Source organism: Dama dama, chromosome 5, assembly GCF_033118175.1.
Source record: "Dama dama isolate Ldn47 chromosome 5, ASM3311817v1, whole genome shotgun sequence".
In the NCBI taxonomy this organism is placed as follows: domain Eukaryota; kingdom Metazoa; phylum Chordata; class Mammalia; order Artiodactyla; family Cervidae; genus Dama; species Dama dama.
The window spans coordinates 122,422,055-122,446,618 of record NC_083685.1 but is presented as its reverse complement, the minus strand read 5'-3'; the positions used below and the strand labels follow the sequence as shown (position 1 = coordinate 122,446,618).

At 60.7% G+C, this 24,564-nt stretch overlaps 1 protein-coding gene across 2 annotated transcripts in view; it reads right to left on the bottom strand.

The window, feature by feature from the left end:
* Nucleotides 1-816: 816 nt before the first annotated feature.
* RBFOX3 (RNA binding fox-1 homolog 3) overlaps nt 817-24,564 on the bottom strand; it is a 317,599-nt gene continuing 293,851 nt past the window's right edge. The window contains exons 4-14 of one of the 2 annotated variants that reach the window (XM_061141266.1): nt 20,892-21,146; nt 14,445-14,582; nt 12,279-12,332; nt 11,359-11,451; nt 9,756-9,816; nt 5,684-5,737; nt 5,308-5,440; nt 4,657-4,696; nt 3,670-3,731; nt 2,656-2,734; nt 817-902 (exon numbers count right to left, since the gene is read on the bottom strand). In XM_061141266.1, the coding sequence (XP_060997249.1) occupies nt 858-902; nt 2,656-2,734; nt 3,670-3,731; nt 4,657-4,696; nt 5,308-5,440; nt 5,684-5,737; nt 9,756-9,816; nt 11,359-11,451; nt 12,279-12,332; nt 14,445-14,582; nt 20,892-21,113 (981 nt within the window). In that variant the 5' untranslated portion in view covers nt 21,114-21,146 and the 3' untranslated portion in view covers nt 817-857. The remainder of the gene's footprint in view (nt 903-2,655; nt 2,735-3,669; nt 3,732-4,656; nt 4,697-5,307; nt 5,441-5,683; nt 5,738-9,755; nt 9,817-11,358; nt 11,452-12,278; nt 12,333-14,444; nt 14,583-20,891; nt 21,147-24,564) is intronic. The other variant, XM_061141267.1, reaches the window with a different exon arrangement.

Genomic DNA, 24,564 nt, shown 5'->3' with positions numbered 1-24,564 from the left:
CAAGCTGGCAGGGACCCCGTCTCCAGAGCGTGGCCAGATTGGAGAGACTCACGAGTGTGGGCAGAGGGGCAGACAAGCTAAGGGAGGGCCTCCAGGCACTGCAGGGCTGACAATTTTTAGACTCTTTCGTTTCTTATAACAGAGGCTAAGGAACCTCTGAGGCTGGTGCGGTTCCCCCGTGACTTGTGACAACTTCAGCAGGAAACATCAGTCAGATTTAATCAGAAACGTGAGTTTAGCTAAATGGAGACAAGGAGGGCAGAGACAGCTACTCCTGAGATTAGCTGGGTGAAGGTCAGGAGTGACCACTGTCGAGGCTGGGAACCCACCAAGTGGGGCAGACAGACAAGAGCCCCTCGCCGCCTGAACCCCAGGGGCAGGGGCAGGGCTGTGGCCAGACTGGCTGGGGTGACTTCCTGGGGAGGCTGGACTGGTGTCTTCCTTGGGGCGATGTGGGGACAGGCGACAGGAGAGTGGGCATGGCTCTCTCGGGCTCTATTGCTAGTCTTGAGAAGAGGTCTTCTGGTAACCTAGCCCCTCCCCCTTTGTGCATCCTATAACTGAAATGGCTCAGGGCTGGGGGTGCGGTGGGGCACAACATCAACAGAGTCAAAATAGGAACCAAGGTTTCAGACATACAGGGGTGACCATGGTCAAAGACACACACGCCATCGTGGGGGGAGACCAGCTGGCTGGAGGTAAAACCTATGGACTTAAGGAGTCGCGGAGGTCAGCGGCGCGTGTCGCTGACCGGGAGGGGCGCACTGTCCTCGGAGTGGCTGTGCCTGCCTTTGGACTGCTGGGTTTGGTGTGTACTAGGCAGTCAGAGTGAATGCTGTTAGGGGCTGGGCCTCTTGCTAGTAGGGGGTGAAGCGGCTGTACCCTCCTCGGCAGAGGCTAGCCTGCAACATCAAAGATGAAAAACAGCCAATCAGTACCGCCTTTCGGGAGGGGAGGGGGAAAGCAAAAAGGAAAAAAAAAAAAGAAAAACAAAAAGAGAAACAGCTAAATCCCGTCTTCTGTCCCCCCCGCTTCCATTCTGCCTTGGGGAGAATGGACGCTGGTTGTCATGGCAGCCGGAGGGGTGCTGGGCCTATTTCCGATGTGGTTGGTGGTCTTGGGGTCAGAGAGGTGCTGGGGTCACCAGCCACAGAGCTTCTGGATAACGAGGTCTGAGATGTCTTTTGGGCACTTTGTTGGCTCAGGCCTGACCCTTCCCTGCCCGCTTCCTCCATCGTCTGTCATCTGGGGAAGGTGGGAGCAGAAGCCCCGCCTCCTCCATGCCCATCGGGGCCGCGGAGGTGGGCAGGCCTCAGCCCCTCCAGGCACCGAAGGGGAGAGGGGCCTCTAGTCAGGGTTCCTGGGGCCTTGGCTCTATCAGGAAGGACTGCGTCTGCTCATCCAGCTCCAGGGGCCTTCTGGGGTCCCTGTGCCTCCTCCGTCCAGCCGGGAGGACGGGCCTTTGTCACGCTCGCTTTCCTGTGCTCCGGGGCTCCCCTGGGTCAGGGAGACCTACGCAGAAAACTCCTGCCCCACCCACCAGCTTCCCCAGAGAAAGGAAGAAAATGGCAAGTGCCAGAGCAGAAAAGTTGGGGGGAAAAACACAGAAAATCTTAAAAAAATAAAAGAAAACATAAGAGGGAACCCTCTGTGAATTAACAAAAGCTTTTAGCTAACAGCTTCGCAGAGGGCCTGGCAATTCTGAAGCCAAGAAGCCCGCAAGCCAGTTTTGGGGCCTTCATCTGGGAGTGGGCCTGGGCCTGCCCCTTCACCCAGAGGCCTGGGACCCGCGGCTGCTTGGGATGTCTGAGGCTCGTTAAAAATAAAAAAAAAAGACAAAACGAAAATTGGGAGGGAGTAATCAAAAACAAGGGAGGTGAAAAAAAAATCCATATTGTCTCTGAACCTCCTCCCTCTTTACTCTGCCCAAAACGTTTTCATCTTTGATGCTGGATGCCAAGCTAGTTAAAAACCGACATTAATACCCCATGGGGCTGGGGGGTTGGGGTGGGCCTGGAAGGTAGGTGTTCACTGGAAGCAGATTTCGGGGTACAGAGTGAGCTGGGCCGTATGTGTCAAGAGCTGGCCATACATACACACACACACAGACACACTGGCCCGCGCACCTCCGGGCCTCAGCAGGCCCATCAGAAGTGCGCCCCCTCCGCCCCCCGCTGAAGCCCAGGGCAGAGGCCCCGCCTCCCCAAGAGAGACCCGCAGGCCCAGCTGGAACCACGGAGGGTCACGCAGCAGGGGCGTGGGTAGTGAGGAAAGGTACAGTGAGGGGGTGACAGAACACAGAGGCACGGACACGCCCACACGAGGGGAAGTGGAGGCCCTGCTGCCTCTGGCGCCCCCGCCAGGAGGTTCCGTCGGGTTTTCCTGGTCCCGGAGTGGAAGGCTGGGATGATCGGACTTTAGCTACAGGGCTCAGCAGAGCAGGCTACACCAGAAGGTCTCCCAGACGACGTTACCGGGCAGCTGCCTGTCTGGGCGGGCCCACCTCCCTCTGACTCCACCAGGGCACAAAGGGGCAGGTCCTGCCCAGCTCAGATCCAGGCCCCTGTCCTGCCAGGCACCTGGCCGAGGTCTGGGGCATTCCCCTAAAGGGCCTGCTCGCCCACCCCGGCCTCAGCCCGGCCTGGGCCTCCTTACCATGGTTCCAATGCTGTAGGTCGCTGCGGGGCCGATGGTGTGATGGTAGGGGTCAGCAGCCGCGTAGACTCTGCCGTAACTGGGGAGGTGAGCACAGGGAGGGGGGTGGGGGGTGACGGGGCAGGTTAGGGTCTCCCGCCTCCCTGGAGACAGCACCCCAAGGCCCTGCCCTCCCCTGCACACCCCTTCTTCCTCCTTCCTGCTGGTTTGGAGGGAACATAGCTGGCCACCCTCTGAACACATCCAGTGAGTGCTGACCATGAGCTGGCCTGCTGTGCCCCAGACAACACCCAGGGGCCAGACGCTGAGGGTGCCGCCTGCCCCTGGAAGGGAGGGCCGAGGGGCCTTCAGTGCCACTGCCAAGAGCAACAGCTACCCTCCACGAAGTGCCCACTGGACTCCCGGCTCTGGAGCCTGCACGCTTCCCCAAGCAGCAGGCAGAGGCCAACAGGCTGAGTGCCCACAGGGAAAGGCATCAAGGCAGCCCCGTCACCACAGGGCTGGCCCTCAAAACAAGAGAGAACCCTCCTCGGGCCTCTGGATGTACTCACAGCTGAGCACATGCTCTGCCTTTCTTTCTCGGGGCTGAAGGCTCTCAGGCCTGGGAGCATTGAGAAGGGTCAGTGGTGTCCCGGGCAGAAACCAAGGCTCCTGATTACCGTCTCACTCAGGGCTCCAAAGCTCAGGGTGGTGGTGGTGGAGGGGTCAGGCCTCCAGGGCTGGGCATCAGAGGAACTGTCTGCTTCCCAGATTGGGGGGGGCGGGGGGCGGTGTCCCAAGGCCTCTCATGGTGTGAAGGCAGGAAGTGATTACAGAAGTTTGGGGCTTGCTGGCTTGGGGTCTCTAAGCCCATGAAGACTTGCTTTCCTTTGTCCAGACTCTATGTTCCCCCAGGGGGAAGCACCCCCAGGCCTGGAGTGGTGGGTAAGGCTTCTTGTCTGTCACAGCCCAGTCCTGTGACCCGTCCATCTTCTCCTCCCCATTCCACCCAGCCCTCCACCCCTCCCCAGGTACCTGTCACTGTAGGCGGCTGCAGCTGCTGCTGGCTGAGCGTATCTGTAGGCGGCATAGCCTCCCTGCAAGGTAAGGCGGGGGGGACACGGCACACAGGCTTAGTGGGGCAAACACAGCCTTTCAGCCTTCACCTTGGGCAGGTGAGGGGTGGCTGGCACACGCCTGAGAGCACCTGGCTTGTGGTCTAGTCTAGTGGCATGGTTCAAGGTAGGGCAGGGTGTCCATACACCTCCTTCACTCATTCTTTCATTCATTCATGTGTCCATTTGTGCATTCAACACACGGGTGGGCACCAATAATTATATGTCTGGCTGTGTTCAAAGCTTTGGCACACAGTAGATGTTCACAGACCTGCCACCAAGCCAGTGTACTCCCAACCTTGATGCTGAGGGGCACGGAGAACCCATGGGTGACTCTGGGTGTTGGATGCTGGGACGGGTCAGGGGCAAAGGGCATTAACTCAGACCACATCTTAGCCCTGACCAACGGATGGCTGAATTACAGGTGACCACCACCCAGGATGGCAGTGGGGGATGGGGGTTGTCAGCAAGGGCTCCGAGCTAAAGGAAGCAGCAAGTGATGCCCCGTGAAAGAGGAGAGAAGGCAGGACTCCATCCAGCGGTCTGCCCTGGAGCCCCTACCTCCCGGTCATTCTCTGAGCCTCTGCAATGGATCTGGGGTGCCCTTGGGGGCCCACTCAGTGACCCTAATGTGGTTAGGGATATGGGAAAGTCACCCTCGGCCCCCATCGTACAACCTACGGCTTGTGAAATAGAGAAGACACACGTGGCTCATCGTGCTGCTGGGAATCCATTACTACTGCCACCCTGAGCTGGGATAACCCCGGTTTAGCTGAGGCTGCTCTCCTGGGCTCCCAGGATGGGAGGGGTGGGGGGAGCGGGGCAGGGAGTGGGGGACACTGACTGTTCATCGAGACACGTGAGACATCGGATTCATCTACCCTCCCTCCCCCGGGGCTGCACTTACATAAATCTCAGCACCATAAAAGCCATCCTGATACACGACCCTGGAAGCAAACGGACAAGAGAGTGGTGGGAACGCTGGAGAGGTGGGGTAGGCCGGCTCCGGAGTCTGCTGAGGAGGGAGGGGGCAGGGTGCCAGCCCTGCCCATGGGACTGGCATTTTAACAAGCGTTTGATCCAGTGCCCTGTTTTGGTATAACAATAGAGTAACACCCTTGCTGGTCAGCTCCTTTCTCCCACAAACCCAGGGGCCCATCGGCCCACCTTGCTTACTTACCCTCCCTCTGCTCCACCCCAGGCAGCTGGACCCCCCTATTAGGGTCGGAGGGCCCCGGGCCCCGGGGGAAGGGACCAGGGAGGGCTTGGAGAAGGCCCAGGGAGCTCCAGGGCCGACCACGACCCTGAAAGCAATGGGCAAGGTGCTGGGGCTCTGAACGTCCCCCACATGCCAGTGACCCTGAGATCCCGGAGCAGGGTGGGGGTGGGGGTACTGATGTGGAGGCGACTGCAGTGTGAAGGCTGGGGTTCAAGCCCCACCCCCCGCCCCCGCGGCTCTGGAAAGGCTGCCTAGCGCCCCTGGCTGCACCACGCCTCCCTCCCCACGCCCCCTGGGCCTTTCTCCAAGCCTCCCTCCCTGTGCCCGCCAGGTACTCACGCTCCGTAAGTCGGGATGGGGGGCGGGGGCGGTGCAGCCCGGAACGTATTGTACACAGCCCGGCCCCGACCCCGCAGGTGCGCGCCCCTGTAGGCAACGGCTGTGCCGGTCGTGGGGTAGGGGAACCCCGTCACTGCAAGAGAGGGGGCCGGAGAGGGGACCGTGTGAGAGGGACAGCTGACAGCTTAGAGGAGAGGAGGCGGCAGGGCTGGGAGCCTGACCACCACTTCACCTGGCCACACCTCCTGTCCGGCCCCGCCCCACCCCTGCCTGGCCACGCCCCTGGCCGCGTCCCTGGCCGCGTCCTCCCACGCAGGAAGACCTGAATACTCGGCCGGGCCCTCCCCAAGTCCACGCCCCAGCTCCCAGCCTTTACCTGCATAGAATTCAGGTCCATAGACTGCCCCTACCACCGGATTTAGCTTCCAGCCTAGAAGAGAAGCAGAAAAACCCAATCACTGTCTTCCCATTCTCTCCCCACCTCACATTATGTCTGGGAACCCTGGAGACTCCAGGATGGGCCCCACTGGGACAGTTCCAGGCTGTGGCCACTGCAGAGAACAAGCAGGACCCCTCCTTCTGCAACCAGGGTAGACAGATGAGGCAGGAGCACAGACCTCAGGCCCTGATTAGGAGGCTGCAGCCTCACTGGCTGGGTGCCTTCTGCTGCCTAACTAACAGACATGCGGTCACTCCTGACCATCTGCCTAGTGTCTTGATTCTTTTCAAATTTTGGCCTTCCCCAGCCTGCCCCAGGCCTCCCCTGTCCTGGGGCACTGGCCCCAGCAGCTTTGGGTCTGCATGTCTGCTGAAGAGCATTAAGAGTGAAAGTGGAACCTGTTATTATGCAAGCGTCTGTAGGTCGCAGCTGGGATGGGGGTGTTGGTGGTCTGGGTGCTTCAGCGCCTGACAGCCCAGTCTCCTGGGAGCTGCATCATGCAGGCACCTTCCAGGAAGGTCAGAGGCTGCAGTAAAGGTGCCTGGCCTCAGCCATGGCGACCTCCTCCATCTCCTGCCCATGTCCGTCCTGGGCCAGAGCTCCTGAAAGGCTCCCTTCCCCAGGGCTGAGTTTGCTATCCTGTGTCTGTTTTTCCCCAAAGCAGCTGGTGGCAGGGCTGCTGAGGGAGGAGGTGGAGAGGAAGGGCTTTGGGATTCGGGATGATAAGAATGACTGCAAGCATTCCCTTTACCACATGCCACACTGTTCTAGGCCCACCCAACAAGGAAGGTGTCACCCTCTCCCATCTTACAGATGAGCAAATAGCGTCTCACAGAGGCACAGCAGCCTCCAGTTACAGGGCTGGTGAGTGGCAGTGTGCGTTAGTCACTCAGTTGTGTCCAGCTCTTTTTCGACCCCATGGACTGTAGCCCGCCAGGCTCCTCTGTCTACGGGGATTCTCCAGGCAAGAATACTGGAGTGGGTTGCTATTTCCTTCTCCAGGGGATCTTCCCAACCCAGGGATCGAACCCTGGTCTCCTGCATTGCAGGCAGACTCTTTACCATCTGAGCCATCAGGGAAGCCCAAACCAGCTCAGACGACACTCCTGGCCACTCCCTGGGCCCCAGCCTCTTCCTCTCTGCAGGTGGGCTGGCTCCTCCTGGGTGGTCTTCCTCTCCCATCAGAGACCCAGGTGCAGGGGTAAAGGCCTGCTCCCACCCGAGGCCCCAGGGATGGAAACCAGTCGGCAGAAACTTCACCATCCCCAGGCGGTCAGGAAGTGAGGGCAGGGTCAGCCCATCTGACCAGCCCAGTCTCTGGTCCCTCAGCTCTTGGCGTCTTTGCAGCACTCCCCACCAGGTCCAGCTCCACACCCCAAGCCCAGAGTCTGACAGCCCCACTGCTGGGCCGACAGCCCGGAAGTGCACAGGACAGAGTTTCCAGGCCTGGTTCCTCCCAGGGTGGCCCATTCTCCACACTGTTTGTGAGACTGCCATCCATCCCTGGCCATCCATCCCTGGTCCACCATCATATGACCAGCACAGACATTTGTGCCTGAATGTTACTGTTGTGTCTCTGGAATCTTCTATAAATACCAGATCAGGCGGGAAGAAATAGTTCCTCTTCTGAGAAGACCTCCAGTCCCAAGAACTGAGTTGTCGTCTTTTTTTTTTTTCAATTCTATTTTTTGGCTTCGCTAGGTCTTCATTGGCCTTCTCTTGTGGCTCAGCTGGTAAAGCATCCTCCTTGCAATGTGAGAAAGACCTGGGGGTCAGGAAGATCCCCTGGAGAAGGGAAAGGATACCCATTCTGGCCTGGAGAATTCCATGGACTGTACAGTCCATGGGGTCGCAAAGAGTTGGACGCAGCTGAGTGACTTTCACTTCAGGTCTTTATTGCCATGCCTGGGCTTGCTTTCCTCGCGGGAGAGCAGGGGCTACTCTCTAGTTGTGGTGTGCAGGCTTCTCACTGCAGTGGCTTTTCCTGTTGTGGAGCATGGGCTCTAGGGCTTCAGTAGTTGCAGCACATGGGCTCAGTAGTTGTGGCTCCTGGGCTCCAGAGCGCAGGCTCAGTAGTTATGCACGGGCTTAGTTGCCCTGTGGCATCTTCCTGGACCAAGGATTGAACCAGCATCCTCTGCATTGCAAGGTGGACTCAGACACTGGACTATCCGGGAAGCCCGAACTGAGTCTTCTCAGTAAAAATCCAGAATGGTGCAGAGTCCTTGAGCCACTTACCCCAGTCCAGCCCCCACGTCCTATCGGGCACCTCCTCTGGTCCCTTCAGAGAGTCTGCATTGCTGCTTCGGATGGTCCTGGCACTTCCCTCTGCCAGTTCTGGAATCCTGCATGCCTCTACCTGTTGCTCTGGCCCCAATTCACTGTCTGGGATCCCAGATGATGGAGGCAGCCTGACACCCACCTGGGTGGATCCTTTGTTTCTTTTGCAAATAGTAGCATCCAGTCAAACCTTGAGAGTTTTGTTTCCTGCAGTGGAAACTTCTGCCTCTCTGACCGAACGATGCATCTGAGTCCTCCAGAGCGTTCAGCAAAGTCAAGCCCTGGTCACCAGAGCCCACGAACTGGGCCTCACGGCCACCTGCAGGGAACCCAGGGCTGGCTCACTCTTGCCCAGATCCACAAAGATGTGTAAATGAGACTGTGGTTGCCGCCAGAGGGGGCAGAGGTTTCTTCCTCTCTCCACTCTCTGTTGTTTGACTGGCTTCAGTTCTGTGCCCATCCGTGACAAGGATGCAGTCACTGAGGGATGGGTTCCCTCCTGAATCCCATGCTCCTTGGCACCCTCAAGTGTGCCAGACAGCAGGGGTGTGTGGCTCTCAGGAGGGGCTGTGCAGTCCCTACGGTCACCCTGGCCCTATAAACACATCTACGGCTTCCCTTCCTGCACTGAGAACCAGGTCTCTAAAGTTACATCCAGTATGGGCTCAGCACAGGTGCAAAGCCCGGGAGCCTCCAGATTTTTAGAAAGAATTTGAGCTTTGTTAGTCCTCAAAAAAGCACACATGTATACCTATGACTGATTCACGTTGATGTGTGACCCAAACCAACACAATATTGTAAAGCAACTATCCTTCAATTAAAAATAAATAAATAAAAAAAAATCAGGATGGGAGTGACAATAATCTTGTCCAAACGGAGTCTGGCCAGAGCCCCAGCCTGCTCCAGGAGGTCAGATGGTGGGGGCCCGGGCTGGCAGGTCAGGTGGTAGGTCTGCCCACAGTTCTGGCACAGGCTTTCTGTGCTGGCCCATCCCGACTCCATGCACATCTGATCAGACCGGGACAAGCGAGTCTGGGGGTGGCTTGGTCCACTCTCTCCTGCTGGGGGTTGGGGGGTGGGAAGCAAAGCCAGAGACCCATCCTGATGGAGTGAGGCTGCTGCTCCCTGGCAAGAGGCACGAACTCAGAAAGGCCCCAACGAGGTGCCAGCTACACCTAAACTAGTTCCTTGCCTGGTGAAGTTAAGGCACAGGGCGGCCAGCCAAGAGCTGGCCCTCCATGGCTCCCAGCTGCCAGCATTTAGCATCAGCAGTTTCATTTCAAAGACTGGTCACCTCTGCTTACAGTCAGGTCCAGGTAGGTATGGGCAAGGCCGCCTGGCCAACTGGGCCTCAACCTTTCAGTGTTTCCAAGGCCAGGGGTTGGGGGAGGGCGACTGTCCGTCTGTTATCACACTCGCTAAAATACTGAACACCTCTAGCCCGGGCTTCCCTTGGCGCTAAGAAAATAAGGAACAGTCCAGGAAGTGGCCACCTTCCCCGTGCACCTGAAGCCTGCCCTTGGCCTTTGGGTACTGGACATCCCACGGGGGTCTCACCAGCTGTGTGGGAAGAGGGTGGTCCCCGGTCTCCCCTGCCTCACTGACCCACCCACTTCGGACCACAGCAGAGGGTGTGCTTAGCATCCTGGGAGGCCGGCCTCCAGCGGCCTGGGCCCCCTGTCCCCACTGGCAGCCCCTGAAGCCTCCCAGGGGTCCTGGGCCCCCTTACCATTGGTGTAGGGATTGGCAGTCTTCTTGTTGGTCATGACCCGGGCCGTGGCGTTATTGACCTGCCCGGAGAGAGAGAGGGAGAGGCTGAGGGGGGCATTAGCCTGCAGGCCACTGGCCGCCTGGTCCCGCTCTGAAATTCTCCTCTGTGGCCGCCTTGGAGGGGGCGGGGGGCTGGGGATGAGGCCCCCGGGGCTCCCAGGTGAGGCATGGGACAGCTTCTGCCACCAGCCTGGTGCCCCACCAACCACGGCCTGTCCTTCTCCCTCCCCGGGCACCCCGCCCTACCCACGGGCCCTGAGCCACCACTGCACCCCATGCTGGTTGATGCCCAGGCCCCCAGCCTCGGCTCAGACATCGCGGCCAGCCCCCCTGCCCTGGCTCTTGCCCTTCACACGGCTGTCCCCGCATCCCAAGCTCAGCCTCTCTTTGGCAACCCACGGCTGTGGGAGCAGCTGACTGGAGGACTCTCCACAAAGTGTTCTCATCGCAGCTAGCAGACCGGCCCCTAAGACTTCTCTTCCGTGGGCAGCTGCTAAGGCCCTCCTAGTCATGGGCACTGGGATGGCCACCCCTCTCTGGGGGGGCTGCACCCCTTCCCTCAAGGCCAGCAGAGAGTTTTTCCTAAGGGGGGCATATGTGCCTGTTGAGGGGGGCAAGGCCAATGGGGGAGGACCAGGTGGGCACCAAGTGGGTCCTACTGTCCAGACATCTAAGGCCCTGGTAGGGCCGCCCAGAGGGCCAGGCTGGGGTGTAGGAAGAAGGGGGAGGGCCTGAGGGAGCAGAGAGCAGGCGGGGAACTTGAGGGAGGTGTCTGGGCCGTACTGCCTCCCCCCAAGTCTGTGTGAGACCAGGGGCCTGGGGCCACAGCCTCGAGTGTTGCCGGTCAGTCCTGTAGCATTCGTTCCACTTCCAGAAGCCTCCCCCACCCCCGCCCCCAAGCCTTCCACCGCTCTTCCTATGGCTCTGCACTGGCTACGGCTGCCCTCACCGCTGAGCCTGTGTGGGAAGCCCAGCTCCTAGACATCAGAGCCACAGCATTGAGCAGGGTGCACCCGGGCCCAGGGAAGAGGCTGGCTAAGTGTCAGGAGGACCCTGCCTCCTCTCCCCTCTGCTCCTCTGGGCTGGATCCATTCCTCCACCGTGGCTGCACCTTGCTGCCCACTCTCTGGGGGCTGAAGGCAAAGGGCAAACAGCAGGATGGGGCAGCATGGGGAGGGGGCATATGGGGCAGCCGTTGCTCCTTGGTGAGAGTGGCTGTGGGGGTGGTTAATGATCCCCTCCCAACTAGGGGCACACTGGGCTGGCTGAGGTCCTTGGAGCGGCCAAACCTCAGAAAGATGATTTCTGGGGCTCCTCCCAAAGTTGGGCTGAGCCCCACGAGAAGGAGGGGGAGGGGGCAGGGTGCAGGGCCCTTGGGTGAGCCTGAGATGGAGACCCAAGAGGGGCGGCAGGTGGTGGGCTCGGCTCCAGCCTCAGCATTGCCCTGGCCCGGGGACCCTGGCCCGGCTCTCTGCAGGGCAGCGGCAGGGCTGGGTGGGGCCCTGGGGTGACCGGAGGTGGTTCTCAAGGGCGACCCTGCTGCAGCACACTTATCTGAGCACCTCAATTTTCCGGCCCTCTACGATCGTCCCATTCAGCTTCTCCCGGGCTCGGTCAGCATCTGAGCTAGTTTCAAAAGTTACAAACCCAAAACCCTGTGAGCGGAGAAGGACAGACACGGAGAGAAAGACATAGGATGAGAAAAAGGAAAAAAAAAGGAGGTGTGGGGGGGGGTGTGGGTGGGAGGGGGACAGGGCAATGGGGGGTGGGTAGAGAGAGAGAGAGGGGTTGAGTCAGGTGAGTTGAAGGAGACTCAGAGGTCTGTCCTGGTACCACTGGCAGGATGCCCAGGAGGGGTACGGCCCCTGGCAGGGGCAGCTGCTGGCCTGGCCTGAGCCCAGCCTGAGCTGACCACCTGGCACCTGAGGGGACAGGCCAAAGCTGAAAAAGAGATGCTGACCTGACCAGGGGCCAGGACTGTTGCCCTAAGCCCACCTGGGAGGGGGTTGGTGCCCAAGGCTGGGCTTCTGAAGGATCCAGAGTGGGGGCAGCCTCACCCATCTTCACCCTGGGGAGCCCAAGGGTCGGGGGGAATCTTCCCATCCAGGAGCTGGTACCCTCCCACCTGCCCTCCTCCAAGCCCCCCCGGGGCGGGGAGCAGCTCCAGGAAGGCCAGTGGCCCCAGGGGAGCAGCTCGCAGGCTGGGGAGGGGCCCAGGCCCAGGGGTGGGGGCTCTCCGAGTGCAGACAGAGAGGTCCCCGCGGCTTAGAGAGAAGGAAGCGTCCGCGGCAGCGCAGCGACAACACAGACAGCGGGGTGGGGAGGGCGGGGCGGGCGGAGGAGCGGGGAGTACAAGCACCCGTGTCGCTCAGGGGTCCTCAGGCTCGGAGCTCTCCAGGGCGGAAACGCACATTTCACACGTTAGCCTGGCGGGACCTACAGCCGGGCGCTGTAATGGTGGCGGCCTCTGGGCGGCACCCACCTTGGAGCCCCGCTCGTTAAAAATGATCTCCACGTCTAAAATTTTTCCGAATTGCTGCAGAGACAGAGATGGGGGTGGGAGAGATAGGAGAGGGTGGGTTAAGACCGCCGGCCCGGTTCGCTGGCTCTCCACGGGGACCGCTGCCCATTGCCTCCGTCTGGTCCTCTGCTCCGGGGCAGGGGGACCCTTTCCACCTCCTGCAGGGATGTGCATAGCCTTGCTGGGGTGGCCCCCACCTTCCTGTGCAGAGGCTTTCTCCTGCCAGGACACCTGCCCCACCTGCGTCTCACCAGTGTTCCTCGCTCTCCCTCCTCGGACTCTGCCCCTAGCTGCTGACAGCCAGCCCTAATTCACACACATGGATACAGGGCTGTGGATAAGCCCTTCCCCAAAGGTGGGATGCTGGTGTGTAGAGGAGCCCCTGGCAGAGACACAGTGCCCAGGAAGGGCCTTGCGCTGACTGCTGCCTGTGCTGTTTGGGGACTGGGCTGTGTGGGGTGCAGAGGGCAGTGACCCCAGGTCCCTCTGCCTGCCCGGGACATGCCAGTCAGCTGGGCCCAGACGCTTCGGCTAACAACTTCCTGCCCATCACTGGCCTGGAACCCTCAAGGGGTAGCCCTGTCCCTCTCACGGCACTTCAGATCAGGAAGCTGTGAATCAAGTCGCCTAAGATGCCAGCTGAGGTCCTAAGGGGCCTCCAGTACATGCAACTGGAGTTTCCCCTTCATCCCATAATGTTCAGGAGGCGACCCGGAGCCAGACAGTGAGGCAGTGAACCCTGCCAAGGGCTAGGGAGGGAGGAGGTGCAGCTGGGGTGCAGGCAGAGTGGGCTGATGGTTCTGCAGGGACCGGGGGTGCTCGTGGGTGGCCCGTAGGGACAGAGTGTGCTGAGACCCAAGATGTAGGGACCGGAATGGTATCTGAGTGAACTGACCCAACACCAGCTGCTTTAAGTCGGGGCTCTGGGCTCAGAGAAGTTTGGCAGCTGCCAGGCCCAGGCCTAGAGGGGGTAGAATCCTTATCTCCTCATGATTCTAAATTCTGCCTGCACCCCACTGGGTCTCATCCCAATCTAATGGGCCCTGGCCCCCAGGGAAGGGTCGTGGATGCCTGGCGAGAGGGCAGGTGTGGGTGCTGGGTCCATCCCGAGGCCACCTCCCATTTACCTGACAAATCCCACCTGAGGGTGGCATGAGGGGTGGGCTGCTGGGTTCAGGGGTCAGAGTCTGCTGGACTTGAGGCGGAAGTGGGGAGTGGGCCCCGGGCAGGCAGGGGAAGGAGAGTTTGGAGCGGGAGATGGGAGAGAGGGAGAGAACATGGGCTGGGTGCACGTGTCCTCCACGGCCGGGGCTGAACCCAGGCTGCTGCCCTCTTACCCGCCCACAGGGCAGCCCCAGCCCTGAGTGGGCATCAGCACCGGCTAGGGGCTCAAATCACGTGGCAGAATGAAGTCACCGCAGGATTTGAGCCTCCCTGTAGGAACTCGCTGGGATCTTACAGAGAGTCTAGGAACAGACTGGGAGGATCCAGGATGGAATGCTCACTGGCTGCCCATAGTGTGGGCTCGTTGTTGGCCCAGCCCCCGGGGCCTGGGGGCTGCAGGCCCAGAGAGGTCCAGTACCCGGGCTGGGCCCCAGGCACACCTGACAGGCGGGGGCTTTTGGGTGTGAGGCCAGGAGGTCGGGTGCCCCTCTGGGCACAGAGGTCTCTGGAGCCCTCAACAGCAGAATGATAAACCTGACTGGCCTCCGCCTGGGCCTGAGGGGCAAGGGGTTGGCATGAAAGCGAAAGTTGCTCAGTCGTGTCCGACTTTTTGTGACCCCATGGACTATACAGTCCATGAAATTCTCCAGGCCAGAATACTGGAGTGGGTAGCCTCTCCCTTCTCCAGGGGATCTTCCCAACCCAGGGATTGAACCCAGGTCTTCGGCATTGTGGCCGGATTCTTTACCAGCCGAGCCACCCAGGGAGCCCAGGGTTGGGGGCGACAGTCACGGAGGTCCCTCCCTGGAGCCTGCATCCCGCCTCCCCCCTCCCATTCCGCAGGCTCGGGTCCGAGCGGGGCTGGACCCAGAGGGCAACGGGAGGCGGGGAAACCGGGGGCCGTTCTGACACTGGGGCCGCGCTGGGGGTGGGGAGGCAGATGGAGGCGCCGTACACACTCACCCCGAACATTTGCCGCAGGTCGGGGTCCCTGAACCGGAAGGGGATGTTGGAGACGTGTAGCCGCTTGGGCTGCTGCTTCTCTGTGGGGTCGGAGGGGTGGAGTGGCTGGCTGTCCGTCTGTGCCGCCTCGTCTGTCTGCTGTGGGGAGAGGACCCGGGCTGGGAGGTGCCCCTCTTCAGCTCCCACCCCATAGCGGGGGAGGGTCTAGACACCAGGTCTTCCCCAAGCCCCGCGGACTCCCCCCGCCTGTGATTCACAGCAGCATTTCAACCTCAGAGATCCCACTTCTGGCTTTTTCCCGAGCGGTGTCTGTGATGCCATCGCAGAGCGAGGCCCCCCTGGCCCAGCGTGCTCTCCCACCCTGTAGCTCAGCCTGCCCACTGATGCCCGACCTCAGTGGGCCCTTTGCTATCACAGCTCTTGAGGTCGTGAGTGTACCCTCCCGACAGCCTGAGCTCTGGGAGGACAGGGAACGTTGGGGGTTTCCAGCCTGATGAGAGAGTGGAGAGGTTTCGGAAGCCACTCGTGGCACACACTTCAGTAAGGATGCTACTCCTCCCCCGGGGAGGCCACCCCCAGACTGCCTCTTCTTCTAGCTCTGCTTCGGGGCTCTGCATTGTCCAGGGCTCAAGGGGTGGCAACCTCCAGTGCCTCAGAGCTGGTCCTGATTCTGGACCCAAACATTGATCAACAGAGGGATTCTGAAAGACTCGGGTGTCTGGGAACAAAGCTGCCACAAAGCAAGGACCACCTCCCCGCCCTGTCCCCCAAACCAGCTCCTCGAGAGGTCAAGGCCATGAAGAGGCCTCGAGGTGGTGCAGTGCAGCAAGTGGACTGGGCACATGTGTGAGGTTCCTCACTGGGGACCCCCATGGGGTCAGGCCATCAGCTCACAGCCAGGCTGCCCTTCAGCCTCATGGGTCCCCAGGGCAAGGGCAGGCTGGGCACGGTGAGTGCAGGGAGGGCCCCCGAGGGGCCTCATCGTGACCCTGGGGCTGGCATCTCCGGCGTTCTGTGTCGCTTAGAGTCCAGAAGCAGAGCTGATGACAGACCGGGTGACTGGACAGATGCCATTCTCTCACGTGGGGCTCCTCTGGGGCTCTCCTCTGATGTCGTGTATCCCCATCCCCTGTGGGCACAACCAGCTGAGAAGGCATCTTTTACTGCTTCTTTCCTCTTCCTGTCTCAAGTCCTGATTCCCCTGCCAGGTTTTCTGGGATCGCCTCCCCAGTACGCCGCTTGGACTTGAACCTTTGTCTGGGGAGGGTGGGTCTTCCTCTGGGTCGGGATTCCAGGTGACAGTTAGGGGGTTTGGCTCCTGTCCCATACTCCTACAGAGAGTGAAGGGGGAAGGGCAGGGTCCTCAAGGCTGGGGTGGACTTTGCACAAATGGAAGTCCTGGCGGCTGCGGTCTCCCGTGTGGCCGGCGGAGAGAGGTTGGGCCACAGACACGCTACGAGGACAGCTGAGAGGAGAGGGGCTGACGTGTGCCTCCCATGGGTCACCGGCAACTGCCCATTTCCTTCTGGTGGGTTTTGTCCACCAAAGGAGTGCTTTGGAGCCTCCTGGACCCAGGACGGTGAGCAAGGCGAGCTCACTGCACCCGAGGCTTCATGCTATGGCTGAGGACTGGCCCTCGCCAAGGCCACTGGCTGGAGGTCTGTCTCTGAACTCCTCAGTGGCTGCCCTCAATGGCCACCCGAGTCATCCTCTCTGGAAGGATAGGGCTGCTCCCCTAACTCCTGCGCTCAGCCAGGCCCCAGGGCAGTAGATGCCATAGGGGATAGGAGGGGAGGGGAGGGGGGGGTCAGGAGGGCTGTAGGGGTGCGGGGGTATCCTGTTCAAAGGCCCCTTAGACTCAGCTCTGTATTCCTGTGTTGAGAGGAAGCACACGGCGGGCAATCCTACACGTGGGTTTGAAACCACCATCCTCTCGTGCATCTGGGGACATGTGTGACCTGGCCACCTCATGCATGGCATTTCTGATGCACCTCATTTCTGGTGAGTGTGTTCTCCGAGCCAAGTGTGGGGCTGCAGGTGATGCTGCGCTTATTCCTGGGGCTTCCACAGGTGCTGACACCAGAAGCCCGCCTTCAGTCTGGGGAGGAACAGCTGGTCAGGGGGAGTGCGGTGGCAGGTCTCCGAGACTCCTGCTCTGGCCTGCACATGCCCTCGTTCCTGATGAGCAAAGCGGGGCAGCTGCCTTTGGGCTTTTGGGGGACATGTGGGGGCTCCTCTCCCCCAAGCCCAGGACCTGGAGAAGCCTAACCGCTCAGCCCCTTCCCTAGCTGTCCGGCTGTCCTCCTCCTCCCTTGTTCCACTCTTCCTTGTAGGAAGCAAGCTTAGGCTTGACCATCAGAGGGCCCGTCTGTGCCCCCAAACCAAGGCAGAACTGGCCGTGCATCTGCTGATTCTTCAGAAGCCTGAGCCCCGCCCTCTGGCTACAACAGGCTGTGCCTCTTTCTGTGAGGCGGTCAGGTTGGGCCCAGTGTCCCCTGTCACCCTCCCACCCCATGCCTTTCACACACCTGTGCCCTTGGCTGCTCCTGGGTACAGGTGACTCACGGACTCGGGATCTGGGAAACTAGGGGGACAGGAGCATGCAATGCTGACCCTGGGCCGGCAGAGGGCAGTGGTCAGTGCAACCTGGTGGCCAGGACTACGGTGGGTGGTGGCAGTGGGAAAGCCCAGCTCCCACTCAGAGATGGGGAGCCTTGGGCGGGAGGGGAGGCACCAAGGGAGGGCGCTGATGAAGCTGGGGCATCTGGGGCCAGGGATGTCCTTCCTGCAATGCCTTGGGCCTCTCCTAATAGCAGAACTGAACCCACTGTGTGTCTCCAAGATCCAGGGTTCCCCTGCTTCTTCCCACCTCAAAGGCCCTTAGGGGAGCAGCTGAGGGTGAGGTGGGAGAGACGGGGTGATGGGGGGGGCATGATAAGTAAGAAAAGCCCCCCTTGGCCCCAAGCACAGCTGCAAACAGAGGCAGGTAAATGGGTTCAATGACTGTGAAATTGTGAGATGTGTGGAGAAACCCCAGAGTGTAACAGCGCACTGGCTGCCCCGAGGGGAGACGGAGGCCTTCCCACCATTTATCACAGCGGTCTGGGCAGCTGGCACCGCCTTCCGAGGGACTTTACTTCCTTTTTTCTTCTTTCAAGCAATCTTTGCCTTTGGTTCTCAAATGCAGGGAAACGAGAAACAGCAGCAGCAACACCCCTTCCCTCCCCAGCTGCTCTCAGCCGTTTTGCTTCTGCGTCCTCCTCATTTCCGTGTCATCTTAGCCCACGTGGTGACACGGTCCTTGTCCCCCTTTCAAGGCAGCATCCGGTCCCTCTGGATGGGACAGCGTATTTCCCATTTTTGCACCCTCCAAAGAGTCTGCAGCCCCCTTCGCTTGGGCCTCCCCGAGCCCAGCACTGGGAGAGGCTGAGAGGGCCGTGGGCAGGGGTCAGTAGGTCTGGCAGGGTGGCAGGCATCAGGCCAGGGTCTGGGGGCCGTCACTGGGACAGAACCAAGGCTGGGTGATGCCACACAGAGGAAGCAGCTCTAGGAAACCCTCTTTCTCTGCGGTCCCCTCTCCCCTCATCTTCGGTCCTCCGATACCTCCTGGGCACCCATACAGTGACCGCTGGCTGCTCACCCAACATGGCTCACCCCTGGTGGGTGGTGAGCCAGCTTCGGAGGAAGTGTTCTCCCCACGAGGCCTCGAGCCATCCACTCATGAAGCCTTCCTCAGGACCTCAGGTGGAGCTGTGTGTCCTCTTTGGACTCTGTGAATGACGCCATGCTCCGGGAACTCTCTGCTGGCCACCGCTCATGGTGCATCGATGCTGATGACGCCATCTGCTTGCACCCTGCCTGCATGAAGGCGGCACCCTGGGGTGGTGTATTCCAACCACGGTCCACCCTGTTCCCTTTTAAGTCCCAAGAGCCAAGAGTTCAGGGGACCAAAGGCTGCCGCTCCAGGTGGAGTTTCCGAGAGGACGTCCCTGTGGCTGTCCCACAACACAAGGTGGACAGGTGGGTGGGAGGGCACCTGCAGGGGACCCTGTAAAACCCTGCAAGAATGAGATAGCTCCGGGAGGTGGTCCCCAACCTGTACCCCAGAGGGCTCCTGCAGAGTAGTGAGGAGGGCCTGTTCCATCAGCAGCCCCAGTCACTCTGCGTCCCCTGCTGCCTTTTGATAAAAGAACGTAGATGACGCCATGATGACAAACGGAATCCACAGGCATGAGAGGGCAGGATGGACACAAGCTGGAGCCTACACTGCCTGCTTCCTTGTACCTGCTGATTCTGACACCAGGCTGCTTGGGGAAGGCCAAGGGGGAGGCTCTGGGAAGCGACGTAGGCCTGATCTGGGATGGACGTAAGATAGCTGAGCAGCAGGGCTAGGAGGACCAAGAGTTTGTTGAAAAGAAGTGGCTTCTGGAATCTTCGAGCAGGACAGGCAGTGGCCACCCTCCCCAGCTCCTCGAAAGGTGCAAAGCCTCTGCTGGAAGAAACACTCCGGGTCAGAGCATCCACACCCTGCAGCAGCGGTGGCTGAAGTCTTTGCTGGGCAATTCTGAGTGTCTTTGAGATCACCTGCTAGTCCAGTAACTTCCACCTGAGGGGCCTCTATCTCGGTATCGCGGTGGAAGAGCAGCAGACTCACCCCCTCCCAGGACCTGAAGTGCCCCTCCGTGGAGAAAGGAAGGCCGAGGCTGCCTGGTATCGGGCTCAGCAGCTCTCTGGCCCAGTCACTTTCCTGGGAGTGAGGTGTTCAACCAAGCAGTGAGGCTCTCACATCTCAGTCGGCTTCTCTCCAAGACTCCCAGGTCCTCTCTAGGGCCGCGGACTCTCGCAGAGTGAAAGGGGCCCATGTAATGTCCGTGATTGGTGGGAAGTGACGGCCCCCGCGAGGTAAGGTCAGGCCCTTCTTCCTGTGCACCCCCAGGTTGGCTCGGGGCCTGGCACAAGCAGGTCCCTGCAGAAGTCAGCCAAAGGAAGATGATTCCATATGGGTCGCGGCAAGGCTGCGTCAGGCGGTCCAGGAGGCCTGTCTGTGCTGCGGAGGCGTCAGCGGTCGGTCTCAGCCGCCTCTGTGTCAGTGGCCAGTCTGGTCATCTTGTCTCCTGGGTTTGCTTCTGGCGGGGGTCAGCATTTGTTCCCAAGGAGGTCATGAGAGGTTTTCCCCAGACTCACCCCATATGCCGCTGTCCATCAGAAAGAGACCAGCTGGCTGGCGGTGACCTGCTCACAGGGACCCCTCTGGCTGCCTCACTCACCTCTCTTTTCTGAGCACATGCAGGTCACAGTTTGAGGCATGAGAAGCGGCAGCGGCCAGGGAAGTATGGTTTGGCTGCCTGTTCTGAGACCCGTGGACATTGCCCTTCTCATCCGTGGAACCCTGGGGGGCATCTATGGCAGACACCCTGTACCAGGGACGCTGGGAGAATCGAGAAGACTGATGGACTTGGCGCAGACTCAGGTGCGGCAGTGCTCCAAGTGGGCAGGGGGGTTTGGTTCACTGGGGGGCAGCTTGGGTGGGCGCTCTCCCCAGAGTTTGGAGGATGCTGCCCACACGGCGAGGGAAGGTGACATCCACATCTAGGGGTACACCAGGAGCCAGGCTGGGTTAAGAGGCTGAGGCGGCACAGGGAGCGGGGCGCCCATCAGGCACACGGTGCAGGGCATGTTGGCCTCCTGCCTGGCCCCCACCAGCCAGCACTGGCACCAGGCCAGCAGGGCCGGCTCGATGAACCCAGAGCCCCAGAGCTCAGCGGGGCATGGGCCCATGGAGGATGCAACAGACGGGGCTCGGGGCAGGGCCGCAGCAGCCTGGTCTCCGGAGGGGCTCCCTCCACAGGGCGCCCACCCCAGGCCGGCCAGGGGCAGCGGCCACTCCTGGACTTGATCCTTGGCTATCAGGAAATCTCCAAGAAGTGCCGGGCTCAGCACTTTATCCTTGGAACTGCATCACAACCACATAATTGAAGCTATCTGATTGGAGGGCAGCCAAGCAGGTAGATTACAAGTGATTAGAAATGATAGCAGGGCTTGCAACCCGAGACAGCTCTGAGGGGCTCTGGGCCTCTGCTCGCTGCCGCCAGCACCCCCTACCCCGCCCCCACTGCTGCCGGCCCCCCCTGGGACTCCAGGCGAGCCCAGGCCCCCTGACCTGGCCGTTTCCCTTGCTTCCCATTAACAGGTCACTGATGGTTGAGGACACGCTCCATCTCCCAGATGAGGTGAGAGCTGGCCTGAAGTTATGGCTTGGGGAGGCGGAGGGGGGCCCCCCTGCGTGGCATCTGCCCACCAGAAAGATTCTTGGGTGTCGGATGGTGAAGAGCCCAAAGGCTGGGAGTGCCTTCCTGGGGGCGGAGACCCGCCCTGCTATGGGCTGCCTCTCCATACACAGGCCCCGAGGGCCCTTCCCCTGGAGTTCCGAGGCTGGGGGGCCCTTACCGGCACTGTCTGGGCCCCTGTGATGGGCTGTGTGCTGGTGTCACTGCTTGGCTGCTCCGGGTGGGTCTGTGCTGGTGTGTACAGGGTCATGCCATGCTCCGGGGGGACCGGGGTCTGGCCCGAGTAGTCCGGCGTGGGGTGCGGTGGGGGTGGGGCATACTCGGTGGGGATGCCGTTCTGTGGCGGAGGGGGGTACTGGGCCGGGGGATAGGGCTGGGCCATCGCTTCAGGCGGAGCCGTGGCGTCCTGATTGCCCTGCGGAGGAGACAGCAAGGTTGGTTAGACCGCGGTGTGGGCGGGACTCTGCCTCCTTTCACTGGCCCCTCTCTGGGAGGCCCTGTGGTCCCGAACTGGACTTTCAGCAGCATTGTCCAGGCCGCCTGGGAGGGGGGCTCCCCCAGCACAGGGCAACCAGCTCACAGCTGGGCTACCGGGGGCATTCAGGGGAGCCCAGGTCTGCGGCGAGACACCCCTGGGTTTGGGGCCACTTGTGTGAATTTGTCAGGTCCGAGCACACTAAAGGTTTATTTTTAATCCAGCGAGTTTTCAAAATAATTAAACATTTCGAGAAAACTGTAGACAGACACAGCTGTAAGAAATAGCTGAGGGTGGCCCCGTGTACCCTCTCCAGGGCAGGGCCCCCCAGCAGTGATGGCTTGTGAAACCTTCCCCACCAGGAGACTGACATGGGCCCAGTTGAGACACAGAACCTTCCAGCAGCACCGGGATCCTGCCTTTGGCCCTGGATGGCCACACCCCTGCCCTCTGGCCTTAAAAAGTCTTCTAAGCCTTGGTTTTCTCCTCAGGAAAGCAGGCGTGAGAGGACATGATTCACAGCCTGCAGAGGGGAGGACTGGAGTTGACCGTGAAGACATGGAGCCTCGTACAACTGGGCCTCATGGTGGCCACAGGGTGAGGCGCTGTCCGTGGGGCACAGAGGGTTCTGGCCTCCATCTCAAGGATCCCCAAGACGTCCCAGTGACCCTTCCCACCCTCAAAGGTCTGCTGCCCCAGGGGTAAATGTATTCCCTTGATGCTGACCCCAGCCAACCTGGGGCTCCGAGAAGCCCTTGGAGAGGCCCGGAAGCGCCCCAGGACAGTGGTTCTCCAAAGGGGGTGCTGGGACCCGCAACATCAGCATCATCCGGGATCTGGTCAGCAGTGCAGATCTCGGGTCACCCCAGACCTCCTCTCCAAGTCTGGGGACTGTGAGAACCACTGGTATTGGTTACAAAGAACAGCTCTGGTGGAAAATCTCTTAGCCTCAGAGAAGGGACTGGGGTCCCTCGTGGGTTCGGGGGAGGGGACTGGTGCTCTGGCCAACCCTCGCTGTGGACACACACTAGGGGGCAGGCTCTCAGCAGCCACTCTGAGCAGGGGAGGCACCCCCTGGCCTTCTGAGGGTGCCTCTGGGGGAGAAGGAGCCTCACCACCTGGAAGGACAGGGGTCACCTCTTGCAGGAGGCGCCCCTGGAGCGTGTAGGACCCTTGCATGCACGGCGATGGTTGACTGCTTTCCTGATGCCCTGCTGAGCGGGGACCTGACACGTGCTTCCGTGTCCACCCCTGTCAACCTCCGTGTGTCTGATCTCAGTTTTAGAGTCTGTCTCCTTGTCCACCTCCCCACCCCCACCCCGAGACATGTGCTTCTTCTAGCAGGCATGCCGACTTGCTCACTGCTGTTCCTTCAATTGGTGACTATTTATTCACCTCAAACTGTGTGTTGGGAAGCTGGGGTGCCAGGCTTGTGATTCCAGTGGGGAGCGGGATGGGTAGTCCCTGCCCTGGTGGGGTCTGCTGTCCGATGGGAGAGTTAGTTCAACTCCCCAGATGTTGAGTCGATCGTGGTGGGGGAGGTGGCCTGAGGGGACTGGCCACACGAGGCCAACGGAGACTGAATGGAAGACCTGGTTTCTGCCTTCAGGCCAGAGCCCTGCCCCACCACCATGGTCTGCTTGCCTGCCCACCTCCCTTCTAGCCAGCGACCGCAGGCCCCCACAATAGCGCAGGGCCCAGCTCCACCCTACCCCCAGCACCCCCCCAGTGCCAGTCTCCGCCTCGGTGCTGACAGCCCTCACTTCTGGGCAATCCGACACAGAACAAGAGGTCTCGTCCCCACTTCCTCCTTGGGGAAGCCCCCAGGTCCTTCCCCTCTCTCTGCAGAAACTGGGGCAGTCCACACCCCTGGTAAGTGGATGGATACAGGCTTGTGCACACATGCACACACTCATGAGGGCCCGCCCCTCGCTAGAGGGTCCCGCCTCATTGCTCCCAAGTAGCCGAGAAGCCCCATCGGCCAGTCGGCCAGCCTCTGGCTCTGGCCCAGCGAGACCCAGGGTGGGTTCAGAGTGAGGGAGGAGGGGCCCGCGAGGCGGGAGGCTCCCAGGGGTGGAGGAGCACCCAGGCTCCAGGATGGCGGAGGAGAGGCGGGGAGGGCGAGGAGCGGAGGGAAGCGGAGAGCCAGGCAGGAGTGTGGAAAGGCCCGGGTGAGGGGGAGGGCGCTGTCCGCAGCCTCCGGAGATCAATTAACTGATAAATATTTGATTAGAACCTTCGCTAACTTACATCTTGCCAGTGCCCCCTCTCCCCCACCTCCTCCGAGGCTCTAGGAAAGGGGGGCTGCTCTCCTGTCTGCTTCCTCCCCACCCCACCCCCCACAACCCTCCCCAGTGCCCTCATCTCTGGTCCTGTCCTGGCAGAGGGACAGCTGCCAATCTCTCCCTCTGCAGGGCTCCCGCGCTGGAGCCCGGGGCCCAGACTGTCAGGGGAACCCGCGACACGGTGAGGGTAGAGGGAGGTGTGTTTGGGGTCCTAAGCGCCAGGGTCTGGAGGGGTCAGGGGTGGGCAGGAGGCAGCTGAGGGGCAGGGACCTCGAGCGACATTTGCGGCATCATGAAGCCAGTGCATCTGAGCGCACGGTGCTGTCTGCCCTGCAGGTGTGACCTCATCGAGTCTCCTCCAACCTACCAGGTGGACAATGTGTCCCCATTTCCCAGCCAATAAAGTTGAGGTACAGGGGCCTGTATGGCATGGGCCGCCAGCTCCTAAACCTGGCTCCCCGCTCCTCGTGCAGAACTGTAGCCCTTCCTGGGGGGTCGAGAGGGAGGTGAGGTTCCACAGCCCAGTGAGAGCCAGGACCCTGGAGAGCACCTGGAGAGTTCTGATCCCCCGTCTTAGCCACCGACTGGCCCCAGGTCACTGTTTATCCACTCTGAGTACGTTTCCCATCTGCAGTGATCATCTCCGGTGTGTCGGTGGGTCCTGGGCAGTTCTCGACACCCCTGCCCTGCATCTCCTCCACGCCCATGCATAACGGGCTATGGTTCCATGAGTGGCCTTTTCCTTGGCTGCACAACCCGTACCTGCGATATACCCCGGGGCAAAGAAACTTCACAACCAAACTTTCCCATGAGGTTTGGAAGCGCAGTCCATGCTGAGAGCCCCAAGAGCAGACCTGGATGGAACAGCAGCGGGTGTCAGGTCTACCCCGAGAGGGCGGCCAGGTGCCCTGCACTCAGAGGTTTGCACGGTGCTTGTCACTTTCCTTTTCTTCCTTCTTCTCAGGTCTGTTGGGGCCACAATGAAGGGCCGGGCTTGACGGAGTGAGCTCAGCAGAGTCCCCCTGCCAGGCCAGGTCTCATGGCTTCAGATGATTTCAGAGCAGTTTGTGAAC